Source organism: Pseudorca crassidens, chromosome 8 (assembly GCF_039906515.1).
Source record: "Pseudorca crassidens isolate mPseCra1 chromosome 8, mPseCra1.hap1, whole genome shotgun sequence".
In the NCBI taxonomy this organism is placed as follows: domain Eukaryota; kingdom Metazoa; phylum Chordata; class Mammalia; order Artiodactyla; family Delphinidae; genus Pseudorca; species Pseudorca crassidens.
In genome coordinates this window covers 31,745,293-31,759,344 of record NC_090303.1, presented here as the reverse complement: position 1 = coordinate 31,759,344, position 14,052 = coordinate 31,745,293, and the positions used below count along the sequence as shown (strand labels likewise).

Below are 14,052 nucleotides of genomic sequence, written 5' to 3'. Positions count from 1 at the left end.
ACGTGGGCTCTGTAGTTGCACAACACAGGCACTCTAGTTGTGGCGCACGGGTTCAGATGCCCTGCGGCATGTGGGATCTTAGTTCCCCAACCAGGGATTGAACCTGTATCCCCTGCATTGGAAGGCAGATTCTCAACCACTGGACCACCAGGGAAGTCCCTGTCTAGTCTCTTTTAATTCTTAAAATTGTCTATCTGTGCCTTAACTCTTTTAAATTTAATTATGGTTGAGATTTGTATATTTCATTAGTTTTTACAGATAATCAGCTTTTGGTTTTATTAATTCTGTATCTCTATTTCATTAATATCTGCTCTTATTTTTCTTATTTTGAACTGGTTTGGTTTTTTTACTTCTTGGATGCTTAGCTCTTTAATTTTCATTCTTTCTTTTCTAAGATAAGTAATTCTCCAAGCACTGAACAAGTTGCAACTTAGTACTAAGAGTATGCATTGTTTTCATTCCTGTTCACTTCTAAGTATTTCCACATTTCTTTTTTGACCCAAAATTTAGAAGACTTTATTTTTTTTAAATCCCCATTGGTGTACTTCAGGGTGTGGTAAAATTTTTCTATTGAATCTAACTTTATTGCATTGTGATCACTATTACATCATTTCTTTGGCATTTAACGGCATTTGTTTTGTGATCTAGCATAGTCCATAAAAACTGAATAGTTGTCCCATGTGTGCTTGAAAAGAATGTGTGTTCTAATTGTTAGCATTTAACATATTTTAGATTGAGCTTACTAGCTGTGTTGTTCATTACATCCTTATCAATTTTTTGTCTGTTTAATCTGTAATTATTAGGATGTTAAAATTTTCTACTATAATTATGGATTTATCCATTTCTCATGGATATTCTAACAATTTCTATCTCATATTTTTCATGGCTACATTGTTAAATGCATGTAAGTTCAGCACTGTTAAACAACATTCCTGATGAATTGTTCTTTTTTAAAAAGGCAATTCTTTCTTTAGTCTTAATGATGCTTTTTGCCTTAATGTCTATCTTGAATGATACTGATACAGAATTATTTTGGTTAGTATTTGCCTACTCTATTTTTATACTCCTAGTTTCAACTTTTTTGTGTCCCTCTTTTATGTATGCCTCTTACAGACGGCATATAACTAAAATTAATGATTTAAAACATAAATTTAAGAGTTTGTCTTTTTTCTCTTAATTTTAAAATTATTATTATTATTTTTTGGCCTCACCATGAGGCTTGTGGATCTTAGCTCCCTAACCAGGGGTTGAACCCGGGCCCTCGGCAGTGAGAGCACAGAGCCCTAACCACTGGACTGCCAGGGAATTCCCAAGAGTTTGTCTTAACTGGCAAGTTTACACCATTTACTTTTATGGTGATGTTGACTCTTTTGGTTGTATTGAGATTTATTTCTACCACTTTATTTTGTGTTTTCTTTATACCATCCTTATTTTTTCTCATTTGCTCTTTGCTATTGTGTTAATCAATTTTCCTTATTTTGTTTCTTTCTTATTATTAGTTTAAAAGCTAAATATTCTATTTCTTTTAACTGCAACTTTGGAAACAGGAATACACATTAAAAAATATGTCTATACTCCTTTGCTGTAATACAAAGACCTCAAAAGGCTTTAGCTTCAATCACCCTCTCTCTCTCTTTCTGACACTATTAGATAGTGTTTTAGTTCCATTTTACTTCCCAGAGAAGGCTGAAGCCTGAACTAATTGTTAAGCTTCAGATATTTTGTAATTCAGCTGTTAAAACACTGCTATTATAAAAAATTAAATTTTATAAACTTACCATTAAGTAAATTATATCAAAAAACAGAATAACTACAAAACCTATCGTTTCCCAAGTGTTTTACTATATTTTACTATTACAATCTGTGCTCTTCAAGTCGTTTATATTTACTGTGTCTGCCTGGTATGGTGTGCTACTGTGCCTCTCTTCCTGATTCTACATTCAGTGACATCAAATTGGTAGTTTTAAGTTGGCCATGATGGGAGTATTCATCCCAGAGAAATCAGCAAATGCTACAAATCAGGGCTTATCTAATTCCTCTGCAAAGCAAGTTGTTAATCATATCCCAGAACAACACTGCCACCCCATAATGGTCACTAATATTGCTGTTGCTGTTTCATGTAGTCAAGGTTTATTTGTCAATTTCTGTGCTTACTCTGCCATTTTGCAGCGCATCCTGCCTTCTAGGTTCAGTTTCCAACTCGAATGATAGCGGGCCTAGGTTTGCTGCTCCCCGGTTGGTATTAAAACACAAGTACCTAGGTTAAGGGAATGGCCCCTCACCCCCACCCCAGAAGCCTGCAGTGACTGTAACTCATGACTTATTCCAGGCCCTTCTTTGTTTACAGTCCTTAGTGAGCTCCTATTTTTTAGGCCCTTCTTTGTTTACAGTCCTTAGTGAGCTCCTATTCTTTGAGAGAGCAGCTCTGTATGAAACTCTTTCAAATTTTATCCTACTTGGCATTTTCAGATTTTCGCAATGTAAAGGCTTTCAGTTATCATAGCGTGACTTCCGGCTGGTAGCTGGTACCAGAATTCTCCTTTAACAGGGTATTAAAGTTTTCTTTATATTTCTAACTAGCAGCTGTTTGTCTACAGGAAATCTCTTCATATTTGTAAATTTCCTTTGTAACCATTTTCCTCAGTGTATTTTTTATTGTTCTGATAATTCTATGGATAATTCAATTGGGCTCTCCCTACACAGCTCATCTATGAATAATGATAATTTGAAAGGAAGGGTAGGAAGGAAAATAAATCATACAGTGAAAAAGAAGAGGTTACAACTCAAGATGATAGAGTTTATATTCCATTCTGTTATGTACCCCACTTTGCCTACTACAGCGCTTAACCCACAAGAGCTGCTAAAATACCTGATTTAAAAAAAAAAAAAGAGTGAGACACATATATGGAATTTCTTAGGCAATTACTGCATTTTCATAAACCAAATAATCCTTTATAAAATTAATCATAGAAACTAATACCTCAGACAAATGAAACTGCATACAGAAGAATAAATGGCTTATTATATATATTAAAACATAAAATTATTTAAGAAACAAAAGCCTCTCCTAAAACTGGCCCTGATTTTTTTGTTTGTTTGTTTTTTGCGGTACGCGGGCCTCTCACCGTTGTGGCCTCTCCTGTTACGGAGCACAGGCTCTGGACGCGCAAGCTCAGCGGCCATGGCTCACGGGCCCAGCCGCTCCGCGGCATGTGGGATCTTCCTGGACCGGGGCACGAACCCGTGTCCCCTGCATCGGCAGGCGGACTCTCAACCACTGTGCCACCAGGGAAGCCCAGGCCCTGATTTTTAATTAAAAGGAGGACAATCCAAGAACAGAAAGGAAGTAGCAATAAGTAAATACTTCTATACAGCTAAAAGGTCTTTTGGTAGTGACAGTCTAAAGGTAGTACTAGAACCAAATTAAATGACTTTTGACAACTGATAAATACCTTCTGTTCCAGTGTTAGTTGATACTTTTGTTTAACTCTCTTACACTTGTTGAACCAACTATTCTCATCCATGATGAAAGGAGGCCCGATGTTCTCTGGAGTGCTGCTTTCACTACCACTGCTTCCCAAAGTCCTCAGCTCTTCCTCATCACTGCTGATGCTGTCAGAACTGAGAAGATTAAAAATTTTTAAAGAAACAAAATTCATAATATGTTCCACTTTGATTTTTTAGAAACACTTCTGTATTTGCAAGCTACTGGTGAGCAAGCTCCAAAATATTCATCACTGACTATGCAATAATAATGATATTATCATCAAGCCTAGAGATGCTACAGAAGTTCAAGTGAGGTTTACAGACCTAAGGGCACTAACACAGAAACTGTGAGAATGTCCTGAGGAGAGAGAAAACACTTCTAAAGAAGAGAACCAGAAACTCCACATGTGCTGAGAAGACCTGTCTAGCTGTGTTCTTTTTACTGTCCCACGTAGATCAAAAGAATGAAACTGGAACCCTATCTTATACCATATACAAAAATCATTCTAAATAGATTAAAGACTTGAATGTAAGACCTGAAACTGTAAAAATCCTAGGAGAAAACATGGGGGTAAGCCCTTGACATCAATCTTGACAACGATTTTTGGATTTGACACCAAAAAAAAAAAAAGTAAAAAAAAAAGCAAAAGCAAGATAAAGAAGCGGGGCTACATCAAACTAAAAGCCTTCTGCACAGCAAAGGAAACCAGCAACAAAATGAAAAGGCAACATACTGAATGGGAGGAAATATCTGCAAATCATATATCTGATAAGGAGTTAATATCCAAGATATATAGAGAACTCAACAGCCAAAAAACAAACGTGATTGAAAAATAATCAGAGGAATAGAATAGACATTTTTCAAAAAAAGACATACGAATGGCCAACAGGTACATAAAAAGGTGCTCAACATCACTTATCATCAGGGAAATGCAAATCAAAATCACAAGATATCACCTCACATCTGTCATAATGGCTATCATCTTAAAAAAAAAAAATGACTATCATCAAAAAGATAAGTGTTGGGCTTCCCTGGTGGCACAGTGAGAGTCTGCCTGCCAATGCAGGGGACATGGGTTCGTGCCCCGGTCCGGGAAGGTCCCACATACCGCGGAGCGGCTGGGCCCGTGAGCCTGTACTCTGCAACGGGAGAGGCCACAACAGTGAGAGGCCCGCGTACCGCAAAAAAACAAACAAACAAAAAAGATAAGTGTTGATGAGGATGTGGAGAAAAGGGAACCCCTGTGCACTGCTGTGGGAGTGTCAACTGATACGGTCATTATGGAAAACAGAATGGAGTTTCCTCAAAATATTGAAAATAGAACTACCATATGATCCAGCAATCCCACTTCCAGGAATGTATCAAAAGGAAATGAAAACAGAATCTTGAAGAGATACCTGTACTCCCATGTTTACTGCAGCACAAGTAATCAAGATATGGACATGAGCTAAGTGTCCATCAATAAATGAATGGATAAAGAAGATGTGGTGTATACATATACACAGTGGAATACCGTTCAGCCATGAGAGGTTAAGAAATCTTGCCATTTGCAACAACATGGATGGATCCTGAGAGCATTATGCTAAGTGAGATAAGCCAGACACAGAAAGACAAATACTGGAGGTATGACTTATATGTAGAATCTTAAAAAAAAAAAAAAAAGTCAAACTCATAGAAATAGAGACTAGAACATGGTTCCCAGGGGCGAGGAGGAGGAATAGGGAGAGGTTGGTAAAAGGGTACAAACTTTCAGCTGTAAGATTAATAAAGTCTGAGCATCTACTGTAAAACATGGTGATTATAGTTGATAACACTGTATTATATAACTGAAATTTGTTAAGAGAGTATAACTTAAATGTTCACACACACACACAAAAAGATAAATACATGAGGTGATGGATATGTTAATTAACAACACGGGGGAAATCCTTCCGCAAGGTATACATTATCAAAATACAGTATCAAATCACCACAATGTACACTTGAAATATCTCAGAATTTTATTTGTTAATGATACATCAATAAAGCTGATTTTACAAAAGAGTAAGAAAAGATCATCACAAACCCAAAGAAGGTAGAAGAAACAAAATAATATAGATAAAAACAGAAATTAATGAGCTAGATGGCAAAGGTACAACAGAGGATCAACAAAGAAAAACAAACACTTAATGACTAACAAAATTGATAAAGCTTTGGTAAGGATGATTTAAAAGACAAAAAAATAAAAGTTACAATAACAAAAAGCAAAAGATAATATAACTAGAGATGAAAAGAGATTTAAAAGATATTAAAAGAAATTCTCTGAACATCATGATATAAAATTCTGAAAATTTTAACAAAATAAAATTTACCAAAACTGAACCAATAATAGAAACTGGAAAGATGATAAATAAATCAGTAAGTTTTAAAAACATCCAAGAGGGACTTCCCTGGTGGCACAGTGGTTAGAAATCTGCCTGCCAGTGCAGGGGACATGGATTCCATCCCTGTTCTGGGAAGATCCCACGCGCTGCAGAGCAACTAAGCCCATGCACCACAACTACTGAGCCTGTGCTCTAGAGCCTGTGAGCCACAATCACTGAGCCCGTGTGCCACAACGACTGAAGCCCATGCACCTAGAGCCCGTGCTCCGCAACAAGAGAAGCCACCGCAATGAGAAGGCTGCGCACCGCAACAAAGAGTAGCCCCCGCTCACCACAACTAGAGAACGCCTGTGTGCAGGAACAAAGGCCCAACACAGCCGAAAATAAAAATAAATAAATAGATATATTTGTGGAAACAAAGAAAAAAAGCAATGAATACACAAAAAAATTAAAAAACAAAAAATAAATTAAAAAATCCAAGAGTAGAAAGGGAGAACTGATAACAAGGAAGTTCCTTATAAGGACAAGGAAGAAAATAAATGCTAACTACGGTGGTCCAAGGAACTATATAAACACTTCACATACATCGCCTCATTAATCCTCATGATATCCCCATGAGGTACTGCTGTACTATTTAATAGGTTCATTCAGCAAATGAAGAAAATGAGAATATGAGATGATAAGCAGATGCTTGAGGTCACACCAGTAAGGGGAACTGGTATCACTATTTTAGGCAGAACATTCAGTGGAGGCTTCATTACTAAGGTGGTATTAAGCTGAGTTTTAGAGAAGATGAATGAACTAGCCATGCAAATATCTGAGAGAGACTGTGCTCCTGGTAGAGGACAGAAAGATGCACAGGTGTGCCCGGTGTGCTCAAGGGATAACAAGATGGCAAGTGTTACTGAAGCACAGTGAGTAACAGGGCAGGGATTAAGACATGAGGTCAGAGAGGTACTGAAGGCCAGATCAACTACGGAATTTGTTTTTCACTTCGGGTCAGAAGGAAAGAAACTACTGGAAAGTTGTGAGCAGAGGAATGAAGTGATTTGACTTATAGTTCAAAAGGATCACTCTGGCTGCTCTATGGAGAAATAAACTACAGGAGGCAAGAGGTGGAGCACGAAGACTCTTGCAAATCTCCAGGTTTAAATTTAGGAGGTGATGGTGGTGCAAAAATATTTGCTGATGGATCGTATGTGGATTACGGAAGAGAGAATTCAACAATGACTCCAAAGTTTTTGAGCATAAATGACTGGAATGCTAGAACTACCATTCTTGGAATGGCAAAGACTAAAGGAAGGAAAGCTGTTTTGTGTGAGGGGGTGTGGGGTGATGGGATTAGGAGTTCATTATTGTACCTGTTATATCTGAGGTACTTATTACACATCCAAGTGGAGGTGTCAACTTGGCAGCTGGATGTATGAGTTTCAGAGTTTAGAGTAGTGTTCCAGGTGGAAGTATATATTTGGGAAAGAGCAGCACATAGATAGTATTTAAAGCCATGAAACTAGATGAAACTACTTAGTACAGACAGAGAAGATGATTCAGGACTGATCTCTGAAACAGTCCAACATTTAGAGGTTGGGGAAATGAGGAGAAAGCAGTGAAGGGGAGTAAAAAGGAGGAAAAGCAGAAGAGTGCTGACAAGAGCAGTCATGTGTATCAAACACTGCTCCAAGGTCAAGTAAGGTGAGGAAACTAACCCCTGGATTTCGCAACAAGACAATTACTGGTGACTCTGAAAATAGCAGTTTCAGTGGTAGGTATTAAAGCTCATATGAATAGTTCAAGAGTGAATGGAGACAAAAAAAAAAAAGGGAGGCATGGTTTTGTAATAAAGGAAGGGGTACTAAGAAAAAGCTAGAAGTGAATGTGGGGTTAGGAAAGTTTCTCTGTTTCATTTTTTAAGATGGGGAAAATAACAACATGCTTATATGCTGTGATGTGTGGGAAGATCTAGAAAAGGAAAAATTAATGGAAGGGGACAACCGCTGGAGCTAAGACCTTAAACAGAAAAGACAGGATGGGATGCAGTACACAGGCGAAAAGACTGGCCTTTGGTAGCAAATGATTAGCGTCTCCCTACTAAGAGGGGGAAAAGGCAGAGTACAGTGGTCCCTCAGTACTCATGAAGGACTGGTTCCAGGAGCCACCCCAGATATCAAAGTCCATGGGTGCTCAAGTCCCTTATATGTACAAGTCCCATATACATCTGATCCACAGCTGGTTGATTCATGGAGGTGAAACCTGCAGATATGGACAGCCAACAGTACATGGAATGCTACGCTTAGGAAGGGCAATTGAACAGCATGCTGGATCGTTTACAGTCTCTCTAACTCAGCAATTTTGTTTGCAGAAATTTACCTCTTTAGGAAATAATCATTCTAAGTATAAAGACTTAGCTACTAGAATATTATACTTTAAAGTGAAAAATTGAAGGCATCATAAAAGACCAATAATCATTGGCTACTACTAGACTTTTTTGGCCTAAAATCCATTCAAGGAAAAAATGTTTAAAGTTACACCAAGCAGTAACTCAGAAAAAACTTAACTTTTCTCACTGGTACACAACCTAAAACTTAATTAAACCAATTTTAAATATGAAATATATTTTAGGATGTTTTCTCTTAACATATTTCATGTATTTAGCTTCAGAAGGATAAAACTCTATTTCAAAAGACTAATAGCTAATAAATATTTTTTAAAGTTCAACTTCACCAGCAATCAAATAAATGCAAACCGAAACAACAACAGGATATCATTTTTTACTTACAGAATTAGCCACACCTTTAAGTTGGAAACTGTGGAGGCAGGCACTGTCACATATTGCTGATAGGATCTACATTAGTATGGCCTCTCTGGACATGCTCTCTTGACAGCATGTTTCAAAAGTTTCAATGACATATATACTAGAAATTCTACTTCCAGGATTTTTTTTTAAATTTATTTTTGGCTGTGCTGGGTCTTCGTTGCTACACGTGGGCTTTCTCTAGTTGCAACAAGCGGGGGCTACTCTTCGATGAGGTGTGAGGGCTTCTCATTGCAGTGGCTTCTATTGTTGCGGGGCATGGGCTCTAGGTGCGCGGGCTTCAGTAGTTGTGGCATGCGGGCTCAGTTGTTGTGGCTCGCAGGCTCTAGAGCACAGGCTCAGTAGCTGTGGTGCACGGGCTTACTTATTCTGTGGCATGTGGGATCTTCCTGGACCAGGGCCCAAACCCATGTCCCCTGCATTGGCAGGCAGATTCCTAACCACTGTGCCACCAGGGAAGCCCCTACTTCCAGGATTTTAACTTAAAGAAATAATGATGGTTCTGCATAAAAAGATGTAGTGACAAGGATATTAACTGCAATACTATATACGACGAAACTAAATGCACTCCAGAAGTACAATAACTGGGTTAACATACTATACTAACAATGAATTCTATTTATTTTAGGAAATGATGCTATAGAAGGACAGTTAAAGACGTGCAACAATGTTCATTATACAGTATTAAGGGAAACAGTTACATGTATATTATGCTTCCATTTTAATTTAAAAATATTCCTATGTACAGAAAAGGCTGAAAGCTATCCATCAAAATGTTAATGCTTCTAGCAGTTGCTCCTTAAATGTAAGATGAGTGACTTAAGCTTTCTTCTACTTTCTACTTTTCTGTACTTTCCAACTATTCTACAATAAACACTTAATTTTCCAAATAAGTTAAAAGCAGTAATTTGGGGAGGGACAGACTTTTATGGTTTCTTAAATGAGGCATCAAATAGAATTTTTAAAAATTGTGTCTAATTACAGGTACATTTGGGTGGAAGTAATTCAATTTTTAAAATATTGGCTCTTTATGACTATTAGGATAGTTTAAATCTTTCTAAAAAGAAAAGCTCCATGGTCTGTAATGCTAACTGGGTTACGACTAGGTTGAATTGGTATTTCCTTTCTTGTTTATATAACAAGATGGTAGGAATCCTTTAGTATACAAAGAAGAGGAAGCTATACATATATGTTTGGATTAGTGCATCAAAGAAAGAGGAAATTGCACAAAAAAATCAGACAAAAGTGGCTAAGCAGCTGGGGACACAGAATATAGGTCATTAAACTCATTCTGAGGGCACCAGATGAGAAGGCTTCATTATCATATCTTTTTAAAAGCACTGTAATAATTACTACAGTCTCTTAGGTACGAAAAGAGAAAAATCTGTATTTACATTTTTCTTCATATTTTAATTTAAATTATTTCCTAAATCGCTAAAAATAGCCTTTCTAACTGCATTCTGATGACCAAACTCCTCTCTCCAACTGTCATCTTGCTCTTTAATTTCAGACTTGAGGCCCACTCTGCACAAACTAGCTGTGTGACTATGGCCAAGGTATTTAACCTCTCTGTGTTTCAGTTTTCTCATTTAAAAATAAGGACAGTGGTGCTTACCTCACTGGCTTCTGAGGAGATTAATGAGTTAATAGCAGTAAATGACTTAAAACAATGCTTGCTATATAATAAACATGCAATAAATGGTATTGACATTTTTACTAGTATTGTTTTGAACTATCCGTTATCTTCACAAAATGTCCTATAATCCAAACATATCCCAAAAGAGTACAATTTTATGCCTGTTAAAAACATCTTCTTGGTGTATTTCTTTTCTAGATCTAATGTAACAGACTTATCCCTTTTCCCAAGGGATCTACTTACTTAAGTTAGAAATCTTTGTACCATAATACTCTATTCCTCCTTCTCCTTCATCACCTAAAATATCTTCACACTCCTAGCTCTGAAATCATAGTGACTTCTCTTACTAGATGGTGATTATCTTGGATACAGGGATTGCATTCCTTTTTAGAAGTTCACAGAGTTCCTATAGTCTTGACATGTATGTATCCCTAGGAAAGTTTCTTTAGGCACTCAATAAATGTATCTTGGGTGTGTGTGTACGTTTGTGTGTACATATACATATATTACATATATACATATATTACTCACTCTATCTCCCTTACAGCTTTGGCCTGATCATAACATTTCAGAAGTATATAAAGAGAGGGGAGCAGAGTCAAGATGGCAGGCTAGGAGGACGCGGAATTCGCATCTCCCGCACAACTAGGGCACCTAGCTGGCACCGGTGGGGGACCACAGACACCTAAGGGGACGGGAGGAACCCCCAGCGACCGGGTAGGACATGGGGCCTGGGTGGAAGGGACGGGGGAGGAGAAGTGGAGGCGGGAAAGGACTGGCAGCCCTGGACTGGCGGCCCTGAGGGGCGGCTGGGGGAGGGGAGGAGTTCCTACACCCAGTGGGACCCACCCACGAGATGGGGGAGACCCTGGGGGAGACAGTGGGGGAGGGGCGTGAAGGAATGGAAGGGAACGGGGCCAGGCTTTCCCTGTCCACTTAGGCACCGGGGAGCCTCTTGGGCTCCCGGGCCTAATCCTCTGCCCTCGGAGCCTCCCTCCTGCCCGCAGAACCCAAGCCCCGCCCCTACACCCCCACCCAGGGCCTTACCTCTACGCTTGGAGACACCTCAGAGACCCCCTCCAACGTGCTGGGCCTAAACCCCACCCACACGCCCTCACCCACGACCTTACCTCCAAACTCTGGAACCCCACACGCCAGAGGCCCTTCTTTGGACGTGCTATTCCTCCCCTTCTGGGCGGGGCCTAAGCAGAGGCCCTGCCCTACACTTGAACGTCGCCAGCCTAGGCCCCGCCCACAAAGCCTTTTCCAGCTGGCGTGGGTCTTGAGCCTAGACCCTGCCCCACACTGAAACATCAGGCCCCACGCTGAAATGTCACCCCCCACCTAGGCTCCGCCCCACCCTAAACCCCACCCCTGCCTATGTTCCAAACCCTGCCTGAACTCTGCCCCACTTAGTCAAGGCTTTCTTTTTTCTTCTTTTAGGTTGGGGTTCTATTTTACCCTGTTGTTGATTCATTTATACTTTTATTTTTTCTAATAAATCTTTTATTTTTCTAATTTTATTGTATTCTTTACACTTTGTTACTGCTCTGCTCCTTTTGGCTTGTTCCCTCCCTTTTCTTAAATTTATTTATTTATTTGTTTATTTTCTTTTTTCTGTTGTGGTTTTGTTTTACTTTGTTGAAGTTGTTTCAATTATATTTTTATTTTTTCTAATATATTTTTTATCTTTCTAATTTTATTTTATTTTTTATTCTTTGTTATTGTACTGCTTGCTTTTTTTTTTTTTTTTTGCCACACCATGCAGCTTGCCGAATCTTGGTTCCCAGGCCGAGGGTTGGCCCGAGCTCCTGTGGTGGGAGTGCCAAGCCCAAACTGCTGGACTAACGGAGAACCTCAGACCCCAGGGAATATTAATTGGAGTGAGGCCTCCCAGAGGTCCTCATCTCAGCACCAAGACCTGGCTCTACCCAACTGCCTGCAAACTCCAGTGCTGGACGCCTCAGGCTAAACAACCAGTAAGACAGGAATAAAGCCCCAACCCAACCATCAAAAAAAACAACTGAAATGACAAAATAATATGTTACAGACAGAGGAGCAAGGTAAAAACGTACAAGATCAAATAAATGCAGACAAAATAGGCAAGCTACCTGAAAAAGAATTCAGAGTAATGATAGTAAAGATGATCCAAAATCTCAGAAACAGAATGGAGAAAATATAAGAAACGTTTAACAAAGATCTAGAAGAACTAAGGAGCAAACAAACAGTGACGAACAACACAGTAACTGAAATGTAAAATACTCCAGAAGGAATCAATAGCAGAGTCACTGAGGCAAAAGAACAGATAAGTGAGCTGCAAGATAAAATGGTGGAAATAACTGGTGGGGAGTAGAATAAAGAAAAAAGAATGAAAAGAATTGAGGATACTCTCAGAGACCTCTGGGAGAACATTAAACGCACCAACATTTGAATTATAGGGGTCCCAGAAGAAGAGAAAAAGAAAGGGACTGAGAAAATATTTGAAGAGATTACAGTCAAAAACTTCCCTAACATAGAAAAGGAAATAGTCAATCAAGTCCAGGAAGCTCAGAGAGTCCCATACAGGATAAACCTAAAGAGAAACACGCCGAGACGCACATTAATCAAACTATCAAAAATTAAATAAAAACAAAAAATATTAAAAGCAGCAAGGGAAAAGCAACAAATAACATACAAGGGAATCCCCATAAGGTTAACAGCTGATCTTTCAGCAGAAACTCTGCAAGCCAGAAGGGAGTGGCAGGACATATTTAAAGGGAAGAAACTACAACCAAGATTACTCTGCCCAGCAAGGATCTCATTCAGATTGACAGAGAAATCAAAAGCTTTACAGACAAACAAAAGCTATGAGAATTCAGCACCACTAAACCAGCTTTACAACAAATGCTAAAGGAACTTCTCTAAGAGGGAAACACAAGAGAAGAAAAAGACCCACAAAAACAACCCCAAATCAGTCATGAAAATGGTAATAGGAACATACATATCGAAAATCACCTTGAATGTAAATGGATTAAATGCTCCAACCAAAAGACACAGACTGGCTGAACGGATATAAAACCAAAATCCTTATATATGCTATCTACAAGAAACCCACTTCAGACCTAGGGACACAGACTGAAAGTGAGGGGGTGGAAAAAGATATTCCATGCAAACGGAAATCACAAGAAAGCTGGAGTAGCAATACTCATATCAGATAAAATAGACTTTAAATTAAAGACTGTTACAAGAGATGAGGAAGGACACTACATAATGATCAAGGGATCAATCCAAGAAGAAAGTGTAACAATTATAAATATTTATGCACCCAACAAAGGAGCACCTCAAAATACATAAGGCAAATGCTAACAGCCATAAAAGGAGAAATTGACAGTAACACAGTAATACTGGGGGACTTTAACATCCCACTTACACCAATAGATCATCCAGCCAGAAAATCAATAAGGAAACACAAGCTTTAAATGACATAATAGACCAGACAGACTTAATTGATATCTTTAGGACATTACACTTGAAAGCGGAAAAATACACTTCTTCTCAAGTGCACATGAACGTTCTCCAGAATAGACCACATCTTGGGACAAAAATCAAGCCTTGGAAAATTTAAGAAAATTGAAATCGTATCAAGCATCTCTTCCAACCACAATGCTGTGAGTTTAGAAATCAATTACAGGAAAAAAACTGTAAAAAACACAAATACATGGAGGCTAAACAGCGTGCTGCTAAACAGCCAAGAGATCATTGAAGAAATCAAAGA

The 14,052-nt window shown here is 38.7% G+C and overlaps 1 protein-coding gene across 6 annotated transcripts in view; it reads right to left on the bottom strand.

Moving 5' to 3' along the window:
• Positions 1 to 14,052, bottom strand: part of RUNDC3B (RUN domain containing 3B) — a 147,525-nt gene that overhangs the window by 43,871 nt on the left and 89,602 nt on the right. For all 6 annotated transcript variants that reach the window (XM_067746132.1, XM_067746130.1, XM_067746131.1 and 3 more), the window contains one exon: positions 3,453 to 3,621. In XM_067746132.1, coding sequence (XP_067602233.1) covers positions 3,453 to 3,621 — 169 coding nt within the window. The remainder of the gene's footprint in view (positions 1 to 3,452; positions 3,622 to 14,052) is intronic.